The sequence below is a fragment of the Myotis davidii genome, unplaced genomic scaffold (genome assembly GCF_000327345.1).
Source record: "Myotis davidii unplaced genomic scaffold, ASM32734v1 scaffold79, whole genome shotgun sequence".
Taxonomy (NCBI): domain Eukaryota; kingdom Metazoa; phylum Chordata; class Mammalia; order Chiroptera; family Vespertilionidae; genus Myotis; species Myotis davidii.
Genome location: NW_006294339.1, coordinates 7,208,598 through 7,228,153, shown reverse-complemented (window position 1 = coordinate 7,228,153; position 19,556 = coordinate 7,208,598). Strand labels below are relative to the sequence as shown.

The following is a 19,556-nucleotide window of genomic DNA, read 5'->3' as shown; positions in this document are numbered from 1 at the left end:
ATAAAACAATTTTTTTAAAAAATAAGGAGTCAGAGACACAGGAGGAAAACTGGAAGAGGGTGACATTCCAGAAAGAAAGCCAAGGAAAGAGAGTGTTATAAAGGAGAGCAAAGTATTGGTGCCAGATACTACTGAGAGCTCAAGGGGCCTGGGTCACATCCAAAGGACATATCAGAGGTCACTGAGGACCTTAACAATAAATGTTTCAGGGGCCAATGGTGACAGAATTTACACTGGAGTGGGGAAAGGGGAAGTTCAAACTGAGGAAATAGTGACCAAGAGTATAGGCAATGCTTTGGTGAAACTTAGCTCCAAAGGGAAACACAAGGTGAAACCCAAGCAGGTGGTTGGAAAGGGGTAGGACGTCAATTCCCATGTGGAAAGAGTTGGGATTTAAATCCAGGTCTGACTCCAACACTGAATACCATTAATGGCTATTATGTTGCTGTTTCTCAGAGTTTACATGCTAACCCATAAATCCTTCTTTCCTATTTTCAGTAAAAACTACTCACATGAGGTTCATCTATAAGAGAAAGATCTGGAAATTTTGAGCATTTCCTTGCAAAGTCTATCCCTTAGGTTTGTGTTGAGGTGTAAGATCTTTACAGATTGGCATTTCCATGGCCTACTTGCATCTATATAACACCTCTAAATGAGGGCAGTATTATTGTGATTTTATGGATGAAGAAACTGAGTCACCAAGACATTTATGGCTGAACCAACACAAGAATCCCCCACCTCTAATTTCCAGTCCTGTGTTGTTGCTACTCCATCATCCTTTCCACAAGAAGTCAGGCAGGTTATGGATGATTGACATCTGCTGTTTCACCCTAGAACAACCATGGCAAAACTTCCTCTTTTATAATCATTGGTAATAGTAGCAGAAGTAGTAGTAGTTGTCATAATTGTCAGAGTACAGTTTACAAAGCCTTGCCAAAATATTACCTCACTAAACTCCAAGTGAATTCTCAGTTATTGGAGGTTGGTTCTCTCATAACTACCCTCCATGTTCTGATGAGGACACTTTCTTCACACATAATACATATTGGAGCTGGGTATGAATCTAGATTTCTGAGCTCCAAATCCAGTCCTCTTGTCTTTGTATTAGTGGTTTATACATGCTGAAGTCCTTCAAGAATTTGATGATAGTTATGGCCCCTCTTCGCAGAAATATATGCATGAGTGTATCCCAAGTTCTGGTGCTAAGTGTTCACATTACTACTAGGGTGTCATTGCTTCCAGGCCATCTCAGTAGAGGGAGCTAGGAGATGAATGTATATATGCTCACACATCTATATTTTATTTATATCAATAAAAAATCATAAATTGATTCTAATACCTCTGATTTCCACCAAGTACCATAGGTTCATTCTAACTTTCCCCTTTCCTGATTTATGAGGAACCTGTCTCTCCCTATACACATATATTTTTTTATTTGCCCAATGTAGTATACACATAAAGGATTTTCAGAATAGCGAACCCTTACATGTATGAAAAAAAATCTGGTATTTACAGCACAATATTTATGTACAGTTATTTTCTCTGTAGCCATATAGTCTATTGTCAAAATATTTTTCCCAAAGTTACTTAGGTTAGTTCTTCTCTTTCCAAAACTCTCTTTAGGGTGATTATGGTACTCATTACAAATACAATAGGCTCATTTTTAAAAACTGTTTGTATTTCATTTACCCATGCCCCACCACACATATATATCCTGGTATCTATCTATTTATCTTTCTATCTATTTATTTTCAGGGTCACATGAAGCATTACTACAGTTCTAATAGTTACAGTTGTAAAAAGAGCATTCAGAAAAGTGCCATGTCTGCCTACTGTCCTGTTCCTGTCCCCCTAGTTTTTGCATTTCATTTCTACCCACCCAGTACAGATAACCAATCTCAGTTTCTGGATTACCCTTCCTGTTTTTCTTTTGCACAAATGAGTAAATACACATATACTTTCTTATATCGCCTCCTTCTTACATGAAAGGGAACATACACAGTCACCACTTCTTTGCATCCCACTTTCTTTACTTAACAATATATCCTAGTAATCACTCCATATCAGTTATTATTCTGAGTTTTACAGATGAAAAGACAGGTCTGAAGAGGATGAATAACGCCCAAGATTACACATCTGGTAAGGAGGAGTAAAGCTGGATTTGAACCCAAGAGACTTTGAATCCAAATCCATGTTCCTTCTACTACATCAGAGGTTCTCAGCCATGGGTCCTGGCATATTTTGGATTGTCTCTAGCTTCTTTGAACTTCCTTAGGTCATTTTAAAAGTTAATACCTGTGTGCTCTAGATCACCCGGATGACTGCCTTAAAACCGGATACTGCCAGGCATTATCATTTCCCACAGGATCTGAAAATCACCTTGCAGCCTAAAGTGAGTGCCCTCAACATAGCCGGGCATGGGAGCTGTAGGGCACAGGAAGGAAGCAGTTACCTGGCTGTGGCCTTGGCTTGCAGCTCAGGGAAGGCAGCGTGGCCCTGCACCAAGTGGTCTATCTGAAAAACAAGAGAGAAGGGTCAGTCTCATAGTTTCTCTAGTCTCTATTCAAGCCAGAAAAGATTTATCCAAATGTCTGTTTCTTTCAACTCTTCGTTTATAAAGGATCTAAGCATGTTAAAAAGCCAGCTCAGCGAGAGTATGTCAGCTCTTACAGAAATCTAGCTTCGCTTAACCTTGTGTTGGCCTCTTGGAGGCCAAAACAATGATGATGTATTACAGAACTGTATGCTGGAAACCTATATAATTTTGTTAACCAAGGTGACCCTGATAAATTCAATAAATAAAAAATGAAAACAAAAATATACTTGAATTTTTAAGAAAGAAGTATAAAGAGAAGAGTAGCAGGAAACAAAGCTCTCAAGGCTAACCCTGCAGCAGCAAGTCCAAGAATGAGGTGTGAGAAAAGGAGTGAGAAGGAGGGGTCACTCAAGGTAAGTGCTGAGGAGCTGGTATTGAAGCACTAACCTCTGGGTCATACCTTTTCCACCTCCTGATCCAGGCTCATTTTTTAAATTTCTTTATTGATTAAGGTATTACATAAGTGTCCTTATCCCCCCATTATCCGCCCCCCCCAAGCCTCCCCCACTGATCCAGGCTCTTACCCCAGGGAAATGCCAGACCCAGACTACTCATTGTGTCTTATTAATGGAGAAGTTGAATGAAAGACATTGTGAGGAGGAAGACTCGGTTAAAAAAAGAAAAAGAAAAAAAGAAAGTGTTGTCCCAGAAGAGTCAAGAAAACCTTCTCTGATTGGAAAGTTATGTCACATGGAGCTGTAGGGCACAGGAACTGGAACATACCAGTAGCTCTCCGAGGACAAAGATGTCTGAGCTCCATGGACAACTATCTTCTTCTCATGTCTAGGATTTTATTCCCTAAGCCACTTGAGTGCTCTAAACAAAATACTATGTGACACGCATCAGGAAGAGGAACACTTTCCCGTGCTGTTGCTCTGCTTGCTAGAGCACACCCAACACCGCACTGGGTTCCTGAACTTAATCTGTGTGTTTTCTCAAAGTTTCCATGAGTCCCTAGGACTCCAAAACAACTGTTCTGACAGATTTATTTTCATTCAAACAATGAACCAACTGGTTGTTTTGGCCTCATGGAGATAGCTCTCTGAGCATGCTTCTTGAGAGCCACATCTGTGTAGGGAGGGAGAGAACTGGTTCTGGAGCCACAGTGGCTGGATTTGAGGCTGGCTCTGATATCAACTAGCTTTGTGACCTTGTGCAACTCACTTAGCTTCACCTCCTTTCCCCTTCTCCAGCCTCCTTTTAAAACAAGATTGCTGGGCCCGGCCAGTATGTTTCTGTGGTTGAGCATCGATCAATGAACCAGGAGGTCATGGCTCCATTCCCTGTCAGGGCACATGCCTGGGTTGCAGGATTGATCCCCAGTAGGGGGTGTGCAGGAGGCAGCCAATCAATGATTCTCTTTCATCAGCGATGTTTCTCTCTCTCTCTCCCTCTCCCTTTCTCTCTGAAATCAACAAAAATATATTTAGAAACAACACAGGATTGCTGGGATTTAGAGACTATCTCTCATAATGCCAACAATAGTATAAATACTATCACCTAAAATTTATTGTCTCATTTGCCATATAGTAATAATAAACTAAGCATTTCATATAAATGATCTTATTCCTTATAATACCTCCATGGAAAATACACTATTGCTCACTATGGAGATGAGAAACTGGGAGTAAAGGAGATAAAGTAACTTGCCCAAGGTCACAGGGGAATAAGTGACAGATCCTTTTGTTTTTAACCAGGTCTCTCTGTATCAAAAATCCTTATTCTTGACTACTATGCCACATTACCTATTAAACTTCTGGGTATAATATAATTTGTTGAACTCTATTTGGACAGTTTGGCAGAATGTTTCAATATTATAGCAAAGCAACTGGTCATTTCAATGACAGGAAATGCAGGTTTTGAAGACTTATTTCCTACTTATTTCCTATGTGGGTTAGAGTGATGAGGCATATTCTAGACCTTAAAGAGGCTGCATCAGTAAGACATTACTTGATTTGATGCTAATTTCAATGAGAAGTACTTTAGGAGGTGAGAGAAGGGATCCTATATAATAAAAGGCTAATATGCAAATTGACCAAACGGTGGAATGACCAGTTGCTATGATGTGTGCTGACCACCAGGAGGCAGACACTCAATGCAGGAGCTGCCCCCTGGTGGTCAGTGTGCTCCCACAGGGAAGCACCGCTTAGGCAGAAGCTGGGCTCAAGGCTGGCGAGTGCAGTGGAGGTGCTAAGGATGTCCCACTGATGGCTTAGGCTTCATGGAGCGGGCCTAAGCTGGCAGTCGGACATCCCCTGAGGGCTCCTGGACTGTGAGAGGGTGCAGTCTGAGCTGAGGGACACCCCCCCCCCCCGCTGCGTGCATGAATTTCATGCACTGGGCCTCTAGTATTTAAATAAGCTCCCAAAAGGAAGCACAGAACCTAGCATGTGTGGTGCATGCATAATGGCAGTTATTCAGTATTTACTGAATGTTGAATGCATCAGGTATTGTGCCTATCCTCCAGGAACACAGTGGAAAATAAGCAAGCTAATACAATACATAGTACCATTGAGATCAATAATTTGGCAATTATAGTATAGTTGGGGGAGGTGAGGTTTCAGCTGAGAGGCCAAGAACAGGCAGTTTGGAGGAGAAAAGAGGTGAAGGCAAGGTATGCGAAAAGGAGATGGTGATGAGTAAAGAGATGAAAATGGAGAGACATATGTGGTTACACACAATATAGAGACTGGTCAAGTCCTATGCCTGGAATATTATAGATGCTCAATAAACATTTGTTGAATAAATGTAGGATGCACGAACTATACAGAGGCACACCACAGGCTCAAAGAGTACCATGTACTTCTTGGTAGCACTTACCGCATATCACCTGGGTGTCTATTTGTGTGAGGCACAACTTGGTCACAAGGTAACTGTATGTTAAATTAGAGAATAAGTGAAGTATTGGAAATAGGGAATAAATGAGGAGCATGGGGATATATAGTGGGTCTTAAAAATCAGGCAAGTGATTAAGTTTTTAGAGTTTTATTGAATTCGAGGCCTTAGAAAATTATTTTGATTTAGGGAGCAAAATGATAAAAAAAAAAGTTAAGAAACATAAGTCTGGTTGGGTATATAGGCCAGGGAGATGAGTAGGCATAGACAGCAGGATATGCAGGCCTGCTCAGAGGCTAATACTAGGAACACAAGGCATGAATACTCCTTGTCCTGGTTCTGTTGTGGCATTTGTGAAGTCCTTTTACAATTCTTAGTTTATACATCAGCACTCTGAGTGATTTTAAATAAAAAGCCTCATTATGTCCCAGCCCCCTAGTGCCTATTATAATGCCTAACATCTTGAAGAAATGACTGAGATATACTTTGAAGAAAATGAAACAAATTTAGTGACTAACCGGTAACAGAATATAAAAAAATCTGAGTCAAGGATGACTAAACTTTTGGGTCTAAGAAAAAAAGTGTACATATCCTATATAATAAAGAGGTAATACACAAATTAACCCTCACACTCTCACAAGATGGCTGCCTATGGCCAGGCAGGCAGGGGGGTTAGTGAGGGACGACCAAACGACTGAATAAGCAGGCTGCATGGGATGACCAGGCCAGCAGTAGGGTTAGTAAGGGACAACCAAATGACTAAACAGCAGGCTGCGTGGGGCGACCAGGCCGGCGGGGAGCAGGTAAGCGATTAGGAGCCAGCGGTCCAGGATTATGAGAGGGACATCCCCCGAGGGGTCCCAGATTGGAGAGGGTGCAGGCTGGGCTGAGGGGATCACCCCTCTGTGCACAAATCGTTTACTGGGCCTCTAGTATATATCATTGTTAATCCTCACCTGAGGATATTTTTTCACCATTGATTTTTTTTTAAAGTAACAAGATATGTATTTTATTGATTTTTTAAAGAGAGGAAGGGGAAGGGATAGAGAGTTAGAAACATTGATGAGAGATAAACATTGATCAGCTGCCTCCTGCACACCTCCCATTGGAGATATGCCCACAACCAAGGTACACGCCCTTGACTGGAATAGAACCCGGGACACTTCAGTCCGACGGCCGAGGCTCTATCCACTGAGCCAAACCGGTCAGGGCCATCATTGATTTTTAGAGAGAGTATAAGGGAGGGAGAGGAAGATGAAGAGAAAGGAGAGATAGATGTATGTGAGAGAGACACAGTGACCGGATGCCACCTGCATGCACCCCTACTGGGGCTGGGGATCAAACCTGCAACCCAGGTACCTGCCCTTGACCAAGAACATAACCTGCGAGTCTTTGGTGTGCAGGCCGATGCTCTAACCTGAGCACACAGGCCCAGGTGTATTTTCTGTATTTCTAATGCTCTAATATCTGAGGCTTTATTGACCCTGGAGTGGTGGCCTCTCCTAGGACTAGCCAATTCCTAGAGATAGTAAAGGACTCAGCTCACCTGTGAGCATGCCTTTTATGCAAACTAACTAATCCAGAGGCCACCTCCCCACACCTTATCTACGGACCACTGTTTTCCTGTTCTCATCGTCTCAGGGCCAGGTACCAGACAATGGGACAACCCCGGTGCTTCACGTGTGGCCCTGCATGGCGTGGCATGCTCCCTCCTCTTGAAAACTGAGAGAAACAAACTCCCTTCAGTGGCAATATCACCTGATCTGCTGACCTCATCATACTGGAATGCAAATAAAATCTACACTTTAAAACAGTGGTTTAGTGGAAAGAACATGCACTTTGGAAACAGACAGGCTTGGATTCAAATTCATGGTCTATACTTATATTCTGTGCTATAGGAAAAGTTACTTAACCTCTGAGAACCTCATTTCCTTCAACAGTAAAATAGGGTTAATAAAATTTTCTTCTCAGGGAAGGTTGTGGTGAGTGGTATATAGGTGGCTTTCAGTTCATAACACCTATTGCTAAAAAGGAGTGCCACCAAAAGAGTAAAAATAGCTGGGAGAACAGTATCACAAATGGTCAGCTGCATTTTTGTTTGTTTTTCATAGCATCTGGGTGGGTAAAGGCCCACCCGGATTAGCAAAGACCAAGCCAGTTTGTCAAATAACTGAGCATTCATTTCAAGAGCCTGGAGTGCCTGTTCCTAGGGTTGGTCTCTCTACTTATGTTTGATTCACTAATGTATTTAGCACAATATAGAAGAACAGTGTCCCATTAGTGGTTACTTGTTTTCCAATGAAATAACCAGTTTAACCACAATCACTGTGTTTGCCAAGTGGTTGCCTTAGAAATATATAGACAGAGCTAGTCTAACTCTAGGACTATTTTCTTGTTCCCTCCATCTTCTCAGATTTCAGCTCTGAGAGCTGGCAGTTAGAAGGGTAGGCAGAAAAGTCTACCAACTATTTGGTTAGGTAGGAAGCCCGCACTGGATTGGGTCAGATCTTCAAGATGGCGCTGGGGTCTAGATCAAGAGGGAGAGGCCACCTTGCAATATATAACTTGGGTTGGATTTCTGGCCCTTTCTTACAAAGGTGGCATCTGACTTTAGAACATGGGAGGAATAGAAATGCAATATAGTATAACAGAGTGATCAAAAATGGTCAGTATGAAGTGGCATCTGGCCCACAGATGTATTTTATTTGGGAAATAGAATGCTATTTTTTTTTAAAAAAATGAGCCAATATTTTAAAATTTGAAGATTTTACTTAATATCCATACTTGGTTTTCTTTTGAAGATACGGGGCCACCCATGCTCCCTTATGACAAGAGTCAGCTGGAGTGGAGTGGTGACTGATCCCTCAGACAGTCTGTACGAAGCACCACCACTCCCTATCACGTCCCAACAACAGACACAGATTTCATCAATGTATCATCAGGACTGCACTAATGCTTCATTGTCATGGAGATCTATTTCTCTATGCCCTTCTCTTTGTCAAAGGAGGGATCATGGAATTCAGCCCTAGAGTACGAGTTGAAAGAAAAATTTCTCTGTGGGAGTAGAAAAAATATTTATTTGCCAAGTCTGTTTATTCATTTGCGCTGTCTGACTGCTTCGGGTATTTGAGGTTTTGACCCTTGCAGAGAAAGCACAGACAAGAAATCCTGATCTGACTCAGGGCATGATCATGGACAAGAACATGTCTAGTTTTCTCTGTTAAACATTTAACAAATTAACATGACAAATACACAACTGTTTGTAAAATTACACAGAGAATTACATTGCCTGAGATCTTAAAACTGTTGGCAAAAAGTTCACATGCAAGGAAAATCCCTAACAAAGGCAAACTTAGAGTTGAAGAATTTTAGGTTCTATGATCATTTTACTAAGACAAAGCTATCTTATTGCATGATGAATTTTTCTGTATTAAAATCAGTTTCATATATGAGTCTTGAGGCTGTATTTCATCTTGCTTTGCAGATAAAGAAATCATTAGGCACAGAGAAATGGTCATCACTTGTCACACCTGCCTTCTTACCACTAGTATTTACTTGTAGTATCACTTTTTCTTTTCATCTAAGCTATTCCAGCTCTTCATTTACCTAGTCTTTTAATTTAAAATAAAAACATTTTGCCTAATTTTTCCCAGCCTTAAAACTATCATGAAAATCTAAGGAAAAAAGAAAGCCCAACTTAGAACAACCAACATTCCTGGAAGAAATTATCTTTTTTTTTTTTTACAACTTAATATTAGTTTTCTGTAGAACAACTTCACTTACAAGTGGATGAATTCAGATTTAATGCAGAACTAGCTTAGTCAGTTTTATTCACCATCAAGGCTGGTTGCTTTGTGCATTTTTGTAGTTTAATTAGTTCACTTATTCATGAAACTAATGTGATATATGGCTACCTTGTGCCAACCACCAATCTAATAATCAGGATACAAAGATAAATGAAAGTCACTGCCTATGAGTGGAGGACGGCATGCCAATATTCTAATATGGCCTAGACTGGTAAGTTTCTTTATAGAATCAACAAATGAATTAATTGAACACCTACTCTGTTCTAGTGCTAGTAAATAAGCAAAGGCAATTAAGACAGATGTAAACTCTGTCCAAATGGAGACTATATTCTACTGAAAGATAGGGACAGTCAATAAATAAGTATAATAATTACAGAGAGATTAGTGATTTGAAGGACTGATTTAAATAGAGGGTTTAGGGAAAACCTGGTGGTTGAATTTAAACTAAGACATAAAGAAAAGAATCAACAATTTCCAAGTAAAGAGAATAATAAAGGCAAATATTCTATAGTGAGTAGAGCATCATATGTCAGGAATTGGCAAGAATCTAGTGAGACTCCCCTGGAGTAAACATGTAGGAAAGATGTGTGAAATGAGTATAGGGAGCTAGGAAGTAGGGAGAATCAAGCAGCTGTGGCAAAGGCTTTAGATTTTATTCTAAGCACAATGGGAAGACACAGAAGACTCAGGGTACTAATGTAATCCTATTTGCTTTAAAAGAAATCATTAAGGGGTTTTACTTCTTATATGGATTGAATAGCTCATGTCACAGGAATTCTCCCAAGAGTAATAATTATAAACACTGCTCAAAATATATCGAATAATTCTCTGTAGACACTGGAAAGGGACCAAAACCAGGTAGAAGACGGAGAGGAGTAGACATGTGTAAAGAAAAATACATCACTACATATGTTTCCTGATTTTACAGATTTTGGCCTGAGGGCATGCCCCAATCAAAGCCATAGAGGATTGCTAATACTCAGGACATATGCAGTCTTCTGGACTAAGAAATGAGAGGTCAGAGTTCGAGGCAACCATAGCAGCTAGTAGTAAGGTGGGGGTGGTGGGAACCATAGAAAGGGAGCTCAGCATTATGCATATAAATGCGACACTAATCTCTGGATGATTTCTGAATTACATTATAATGAACCCAGCAAAGACCTCAAGAGAGATTTCAGAAGGTGCTAGCACAGGAGAGACAAAGTCTGGAGTTCAAGTTGAGCCAAACAAATTATCTTTACTAAAGCAAGGAAACAAAAAATCAATACTCATCAGAGAAATGAGAATCCAGTGTCTTAGAATATACCAATGTTATCAATAAGATCTCATAATCCTAGACATAGAGAAATAGAAAATTTAACCCACCTTTAGAGAAAGCCATTTAATGAACAATGATCCTGAAGATGACACAGATGTTAGGATTAGAAGACAAAAAATTTAAAGCTGATAATTTAACAGTGCTTAAGGATGTAAAGGATACTATTATCATAATTAATAGAGAGAGAAAATAGCAAAGAATTAGAAACTATTAAAAAGGAAAAGTCTATGGCTACCATCAACAAATGACAAGTGCTGGCAAGGATGTGGAGAAAAAGAAACCCTAGTACACTGCTGATGGGAATATAGACTGGTGCAGCCAGTATGGAAAACAGTATGGAGTTACCTCAAAAAATTAAATATGGAACTGTCAGTTGACCCAGTTATCCCACTTCTGGGAATATATCCTAAGAAATCCAGAACACCAATCAGAAAGAAAGTATGCACCCCTATGTTCATAGCAGCACAATTTACTATAGCTAAGATCTGGAAACAGCCCAAGTGCTCATCAGTAGACGAGTAGATAAAAAACTGTAGTACATTTATACTATATGCAGCAGTAAAAAAGAAGGATCTCTTACCCTTTGAGGCAGCATGGAGGGACCTGGAGAGTATTATGCTAAGCAAAATAAGCCAGCCAGAGAAAGACAAGTATGATATGATCTCACTCATATGTGGAATCCAATGAACAAAAAAAATGCATGAACAAAATAGATTCAGGGACATGGAAGCATGGGTTTGATTCTGGTCAAGGGCATGTACCTTGGTTGCAGGGTCCTCCCCGGCCTGGGCCCTGGTCAGGTGCAAGCAGGAGGCAACCAATCGATGTGTTTCTCTCACATCGATGTTTCCCTCTACCTTTCCCTCTCTCCTCCACTCTCCCTAATAATCAATGGAAAAATATTCTCGGGTGAGAATTAACAGAAAAAATAAAAAACAAATGATGAGTTGACTTCTCATAAGAAAAAATGATGCCTAAAACGTATATAGAAATGCAAATAAAATTCTGAAAATTGCCCTAACCGGTTTGGCTCAGTGGATAGAGCGTCGGCCTGCGGACTGAAGGGTCCCAGGTTTGATTCCAGTCAAGGGCATGTACCTTGGTTGTGGGCACATCCCCAGTGGGGGGTGTGCAGGAGGCAGCTGATTGATGTTTCTCTCTCATCGATGTTTCTAACTCTCTATCCCTTTCCCTTCCTCTCTGTAAAAAATCAATAAAATATATTTTAAAAAATTCTGAAAATTGAAAAATATTCAATTTAGCCAAAAGAAGGCAGAAAAGAAAAAACAGAGAAAAAAATAGGCATAATAAATAGCAAAATGGAAAACCTAAATCCAACCATATTCATCTTTACATTAAATGTAGCTAGATTAAACACTCTAAAAAAGCAGAGATTACAAGGTTTTAGAAAAGCAAGACTCAACTCTATGCCATGTACAAAAGATGCACTTGACACATACTGTGAAAGAGGAAATGGTGGTTTGGCCAATGGTGCTGGGAGAGGAGGTGGAGAACCAAAGATGAACTGGTGATATATATTTTGAACTTAGAATCAATAGGACTTTGTAATGGATTGGATGTCGGCAGAGAGGGGAAATGAGTTAAGAATTAATCCTAATTTTCTGGCTTTAATAAAATATAAATGATGGTGCTCTTTACTAAGATGAAGACAAATAATGGAGGATCACCTTATGGGGTATATCAGTTACTACAGTCAGAAACCTGGGAGTAATTCTTGACTTCTTCCTCCCCCTGCCTCCGTGACATCTAATCAATCTTCTACATTGATAACAATGCTATCCTTCAAAAATGGACCGCTCTCTTTTCTGTACACTTCATGTCCACTCCATCAGGAAATCCTGTTGTGTCTACCTTCAAAATAAATAAAAATCTGACCACTTTTTAGCAGCTTCCCCCCCGCCATCTCTCAGCTGGATTATAGCTGGATTGCTGCCTCTCAGTCACCTGCTTCCATCTCCCCTACTCTCACCCCAGAGATTATTCCCAACATAACAACGAGCAGCAAGAAGCATCCCTTCACAACCTGTCATATCGTATCTCTCCTGTGCTCATTAGTCTCCAATGGCTTTCCATTTCATTGGAGTAAAAGCTAAAATTCATACAGTAGCCCCTGATTACTAGGTATAGTGGCTAATAATGTGGATTTTTTTCAATAGATGGAGTTACACATATGTTGATATATATGCTATTTGCTATATATGTTATTTTGTTGTATTGACAACAAGCTTCAAAATTTCATATGTCAAATTTTCTGAAGGTGTTAACATCATAGATATTTTTATGCTTAAAAATGTCGAATCGACACAAAAGACTTTTTTTGCATCAAATTGTGACTGGCGATGAAAAGCGGATTTATTTTGAGAATCCCAAACACACAAAATCATGGGTTGATCCAGGTCAACCATCAACATCGACTGCAAGGCCAAATCGCTTCGGAAAGACAATGCTCTGCGTTTGGTGGGATCAGGAAGGTGTGGTGTAGTATGAGCTCCTAAAACCAGGTGAAACCATTAATACTGATCACTACCGATAACAAGTAATCAATTTGAACCACGCTTTGATCTTGAAACGACCAGAATGTGCCAGAAGACATGGCAAAGTTACTTTGCTTCATGATAACCCACTATCACACACTTCAAAACCAGTTAAAGACACATTAAAAGACCTTGCTTGAGAAGTATTAACGTACCTGCTGTATTCACCAGATCTTGCTCCTTCAGATTACCACTTGTTCCCATCAATGGCACACACACTCTCTAAGCAGCACTTCAAAACATACGAAAAAGTGGAATATTGGGTCTCTGAATGGTTTGCCTCAAAACGAGAAAAGTTCTATTGGGACGGTATCCACAAATTACCTGAAAGATGGGGGAAATATGTAGCTAGCGGTGGACATTACTTTGAATAAAGTACTTTTGATGTTTCTCTTGAAATTATCGTGTTTTCTTTGATTATAAAATCTGCATTATTAACCGGTACACCTAGTACCTCTTTGAACTTATTCCTTACAACTCTCATTTTGGTTCACTCTGCTCTATCCATGTAGCCTCCTTGCTATTTCTGTAATGGCCCAGGCAGGCAACTTTCTCAGGATGTTTGTACTGGTTGTTCCCTAGGCCTGGTAGTTTCTTCCTCCAGCTTTCCTTTTCTTCCTTGTTGTTTGTTTGAATGTCATTTCAATGAGGTCTACCTTGACCTCCTTTTTTAAAATTGCAAATTGCTTGCCTGAATCACAAGCTTTCCTTCTCTATTACTTCGAACAACTTATTTCATGAAATAAGATTCATTTACTTATTGCTTTATCATGTTCTGTGTATTATCTGTCTCCTCTTGTTAGTCTGTAAGCTTGACAAGGGGACAGATTTTTGGAGGGGGGGACAGAGAGGTTGTTTTAGTCACTGACTTTATTTTTCATTCACAACAGTGCCTAGCACACTCAGTAAATAGTAGCTGTGTAAATAAATATCACTTTAAGAAGATTGGACTTTATTCCATAGATCATTGGAGAGCTATCAAGAGTGACGAGGTCATATCTAGGTTTAGAAAGATTGCATTAACTGAAATCTTTAGAGAGAGTATTGTGGACTAAAAGTCTGTATCTTTCTAACATTCATATATTGAAATCCTAATCACAATATAATGGTGTTGGGCACTGGGGGCTTAGGGAGGATATTAGGTCATGAGAGTGGATGGAGTCCATGAATGGGATTAGTGTCCTTAGAAGGGTCTGAAGAGTCCAGAATTCTACCCTTCAACCATGTGAAGACACGAGAAGATGGCCCTCTGTAACCTGGAAAAGGGCTCTGGCCATGCTGACACCAGATCTAGACTTCTATCCTCTAGAATTGTGAGAAGTAAATTTCTGTTGTATGTAAGCTACCCAGTCTATGCTGCCTTGTTATAGCAGTCCCAACTGACTAAGACAGGAATTAGAAGGGAAAAGAGTAGAAGCAAGAAGGGAATTGGCTGTGTAGGAGTCCAGGTTGTATATAAAAAACATACAACCTGGACTCCTGGGCAGGAGGAGAGATCCGGGAGGCACTTGTTTACGCAGAGTTGGTCCTTGTATCCATGAAATCATTCCAATTAGCTAATGGGAAATGCTGAGGACACACCTATGTCTGCACATAGATCCTGTCAATACTGATATGCGTACGTCTCTCTCATGGCCTCACAAAGCCTGCCAACTGCAGTTGCTTCACAACGCTTGAACAGAAAGTCACTAACTGACAATAATTGATTCTCAAGGGAATCTACATATAAGAGAACTCTAAGACACACTCAGAAGCACATATCCACACAAGTCAGACCCAGTTCTGGAAAGGTCTTGGGCTTGTGGGAGATGACTTGGGTTTGAATCAGCCTCTCCCACTTACAACTAAAAGACCTTGATCAAGTTCCCTTACTGTTCTGTTTATTCTGTTGTATTTATTCACTAGTAAAATTGACATCATAACACACATCCACATGCTGTGAAGATCAGATAAAATACTGCATCTGAATAGGGCCTAAAAGCGCTTGGCACTTAACACATATTCCCAGCAGGCTGCAGGGCAGTGCAATCTACTGTTATGTGCAATAATAAATTATAATTATCAGTTGTATATCCAACTTTCCCATAAGATAATGCAGTGGTTCTCAACCTTCCTAATGCCGCGACCCTTTAATATAGTTCCTCATGTTGTGGTGACCCCCAACCATAAAATTATTTTCATTGCTACTTCATAACTGTAATTTTGCTACTGTTATGATTCATAATGTAAATATCTGATATGCACGATGTATTTTCATCGTTCGCGACCCACAGGTTAGGAATCATGTGATAATATTCTCGACTGCCTCAGAGTAATCACAAATGAATGAATAAAGGAAGGGATGAAATCACTACCTCCATAACTAGTACAGCACTGTGAATACTGCAAGCTCTTCACACATAGACTGTGTTCCTAAGGCTAGCCCCAGGCTGACTGGCATTGATAATTAGGGAGGAGGCCAGGCAAACTGCTACATTGTTACCCTGTGGCTCAAGTTCATAAATTTAAATTCTGGGTTCAAACAATTCAAAGGTAAAACCCAACCCAAGGTGATGATCCCAGAAAGCTAATGTCACCACAGGGGTGGCTTAGAAACTTGCTGTAGCCTTCCTTCCCCAACACCTCCCACAATAAAAGTGGGAGAGGAAAGTAAGAGAGGAAAGGGTGCGTGGAGAGAGAGATGGCCAAGGTCCAGTTGGAAATGAGCTCCGCATCTGGATGCAGTGAGTTTAAGTTCTATGGAAAAAGTCTGGGCTAAAAGCAATGTGTTTTGCACAAGTGTTCTGGAGAGAGTATTGACAAGCACGAGACAATCCTTGATGGGAGCTTGACTGATGTAACTGAAATCAATCATCTGTGGGGTGCGGGTGTGTGCTTTTCTAAGGGGAAATAAATATTAGAGGCACAAGCTTGAAATGAGTAAAAAATGAGTCCAAATCTCAGTCAGATGAAACAGCAAGGGTTCCAGAGCCAGAAAAGATCCTATCCTATTTTTTCTTCATCCTGAAGTTAACCAGATGGACATTTTTTGCAAAGTACCAATTTATCCACATGCTTGGAATGAAGAGCTTGCTTTGTGATGGAAGATCTGTATTTAATTGTAGAAATGAGACAAAATATCTATTTTTCAAATCTAGAGTTTATATCATTTTTGTTTTTCTAAACTTTCTTCTTTTCCCTCCTTGGCTTCGCTTCTCATCTCCATTTTCCTCTCTCCTGCTTTAGATGGTGTATTTATGACTGTGGTTAGAATATACTGGGGACAATGTAATAATGAACAGACACTTTTAGACATGGCATATGAGAGACGATGTGCTTATGAAACAAAATATAAAAGATGCCACTTCCTGTTAGGGTGTCCTCTATGATGGCAATGCACTGTAAAACCAGAGATCAGAATTCATAAAAGGACAAAAGAGAAGAAGGAAAGGAAAAGGAGAGGTGAAATGCAAGGGAACCATGTAAAAAGGTCACTGTGAGGGCATCGGTAATCTCTTTGGGCTGTGCTTACTACTCCAGCTTTCAAATCCTCAACCTGTAAAACATGGACAATATCTGTTCCTATCTCATAGGGGTTTTGAGAGGACTAAATGAGATAGTACGTGAAAAGCTCTTGGAATGAAATCTGGGAAATAAGCCTTCAAAATAGCAGGCATTGTGACTCTTTTGAATACCATTCAAGGATTAACAAGATTATATACACAAATCCTTCCCATAGATAAACAACACACTCAGTAAGGTGCGATGATGGTTGTTAGTGTTATTACCATCATTATTGTTATTCTTATTTTACTTTTTGTTTCTATCTCTTTGCTTGCCCTCCCTGGACTGATGCTTTAGTAGACAGTCTGTTTTCTTCTTGATTCAGATTTCACCCCATTATTCTAGTGCAGTGATGGCGAACCTATGACACGCATGTCAGAGGTGACACGCAAACTCATTTTTTTGGTTGATTTTTCTTTGTTAAATGGCATTTAAATATATAAAATAAATAGCAAATATATGTCTTTGTTTTACTATGGTTTCAAATATCAAAAAATTTATATATGTGACACGGCACCAGAGTTAAGTTAGGGTTTTTCAAAATGCCAGCACGCCGAGCTCAAAAGGTTCGCCATCACTGTTCTAGTGTTTAGATTGCCTAAGATTTCACTCTCCATAAGCCATGAGTCAATCATGCCTCATCCATATGTCCAAGGAAACTACAGATATAGAACTGCCCAACGTGGAACTACAAATGCAACCTGAGTGCTTGATGGTGCAAAATCAACTAACCAGATAAAGGCCAAGAATTCCCATGACTCCTATGGAAAACCATCCTGGATTATTTTTTTAAAAAAATATATTTTATTGATTCTTTTCAGAGAGGAAGGGAACGAGATAGAGAGTTAGAAACATCGATGAGAGAGAAACATTGATCAGCTGCCTCCTGCACACCCCTACTGGGGATGTGCCCGCAACCCAGGTACATGCCCTTGACCGGAATCGAACCAGGGACCTTTCAGTCTGCAGGCTGACGCTCTATCCACTGAGCAAAACTGGTTTTGGCTATCCTGGACTATTATGGAAGGTTTTTTTTAATGGTAAAGAGGTTACCATTTTTATTTAAATTCTGGCTCAGAAAGGAGGAATAAGCAACTCTTCTCTGCAATAACATAACATTTGGATGTAGATGGCTTATATCCATAGCAACAGAGCAAACTTGGAGTCAAATACTGGGAAAAGCATTTCCAGCCTGACACAGATGTTCAATTTGCATACTAAGCCTCCGAAAACCCATTGATGGACAGCTCCATGGACAATGCATCTGGCACAAAGACTTGGTTTACTGGATCCTTATTCTTGCTGTAAAAAGCCTCTGGGCTGTGCTCTCTCTGAGTTCTGGGTCGGCTAAGGGTGATGGCACCATGATGCAAGGTAAAGAAAGGCTATATTTCAGTAATGGGTTTCAACGTGTCACAGAAAAGGAACAGATATTTACATTGAAAGCTGTATAAATACATGGCCCTGGTTTAAACAGGAGAATGTAAAGCTCCAGTCCCAACGTGCCGTAGACATACAGTGATGTCTTACTCCCAGACATTTCCAGCACTGGTTATGAAGACCAATCAGATGTTATTTACTTTACACTCACTGAGTCTGCCTACTAGACAAGGAGCTCCTTAAAACCAGGGAGTGGTGGGGGTCTAACTCATTTAATTCGTCTCTGTAGCCTGTCACAAGAGCAAGGGCAGAGAATATGCTCTTTGAAGCCATCCACCATCTATGCTTCCCCTGACTCTGAAAGTGAATTTGAGGCAGCTAAGCATAAAATAGCAATACACTGAGAAATGGACATTAACAGGTACTTGCATCTCCATCCAGCTCTGGATCAGATCACTTCTTAAAAATATTTTTTCTTTGGTTCTTTTTTGTCTTCTTTTTTCTTGGATCAGATCACGTTTTAAAAAATATACATTTGTATTAACTTCAGAGAGGAAGGGAAAAGGAGAGAGAGATAGAAATATCAATGATCAGAGAGACTCATTGATTGGCTGGCTCCTGCACACCCCCCACTATGGATCGAGCCAGCAACCCGGGCATGTACCCTGACCAGGAATCGAACCATGACCTCCTGGTTCATAGGTCGATGGTCAACCACTGAGCCATGCAGGCTGGGCAGATCACTTTTAATTTGACTGAATAATTTAGAAGAGTTGATGGGGAATCAGGCTATAAACAGATGATTTCTATGTAACATAGTAAATGTGAGGTTCGGTAAGTGAGGCTAAGTTTCATTTTCTCTTGCCTTCCAGTTCTAATCCCTCCGAGGCCAGCCGATCTTAACTCAGTCATCAGCGCCACCGTCCTCATCCAAGCCCTCATGGCTTTTGGTCTGTGGGTGAACCTACTAAAACTGGCCTCCTTGCCTCCAGCCACATGTCCTCAGGCCTTCTTCTCAGTGCTGCTAGCCAGACGTTTTACGACTGAGATCTGAACATTCCTGTCCATTTTTTCAACCTTTCACTGGTTCCCCTTGGTCTTGGTCGAGTAGATAAAATTCAATTCCTTAGCACGCTTTACAGGGAATTCTTATGATGTGGTCCCTGCCCAACTCTCTTTTATGGTAAGTCATTCTTCTAAGACAAGTTTATGCCACAGCTGAAATTCTGGACCATTTTCAATTACCCTCAAATATGCCTTGTTATTTTCACTCCCATGTCTTTGTTCTTATGCCAGTTCTGCTGCCTAGAAGAGTGTTCCTACCCTTCTTTCCTCGTTTGTTCTTATTTATCGTATAAGGCTCAGCACTAATGCCTTCTTCCCTGAAAAGAGTCTCTTAACCCTGCTTTGTGCCAACTCTGTGCCTTGTACCTCTGGCACAGTGATCAGCTCATGTTTCTGGATTTCTGTCTTCCCTGTTGGACAACTGCAGGCATTCGACAAATTTTCAGCAAGTACCTTGT

At 40.4% G+C, this 19,556-nt stretch overlaps 1 protein-coding gene across 6 annotated transcripts in view; it reads right to left on the bottom strand.

Moving 5' to 3' along the window:
• Positions 1 to 19,556, bottom strand: part of FGGY (FGGY carbohydrate kinase domain containing) — a 408,675-nt gene that overhangs the window by 104,125 nt on the left and 284,994 nt on the right. For all 6 annotated transcript variants that reach the window (XM_006768373.2, XM_015566976.1, XM_006768371.2 and 3 more), the window contains one exon: positions 2,453 to 2,514. In XM_006768373.2, the coding sequence (XP_006768436.1) occupies positions 2,453 to 2,514 (62 nt within the window). The remainder of the gene's footprint in view (positions 1 to 2,452; positions 2,515 to 19,556) is intronic.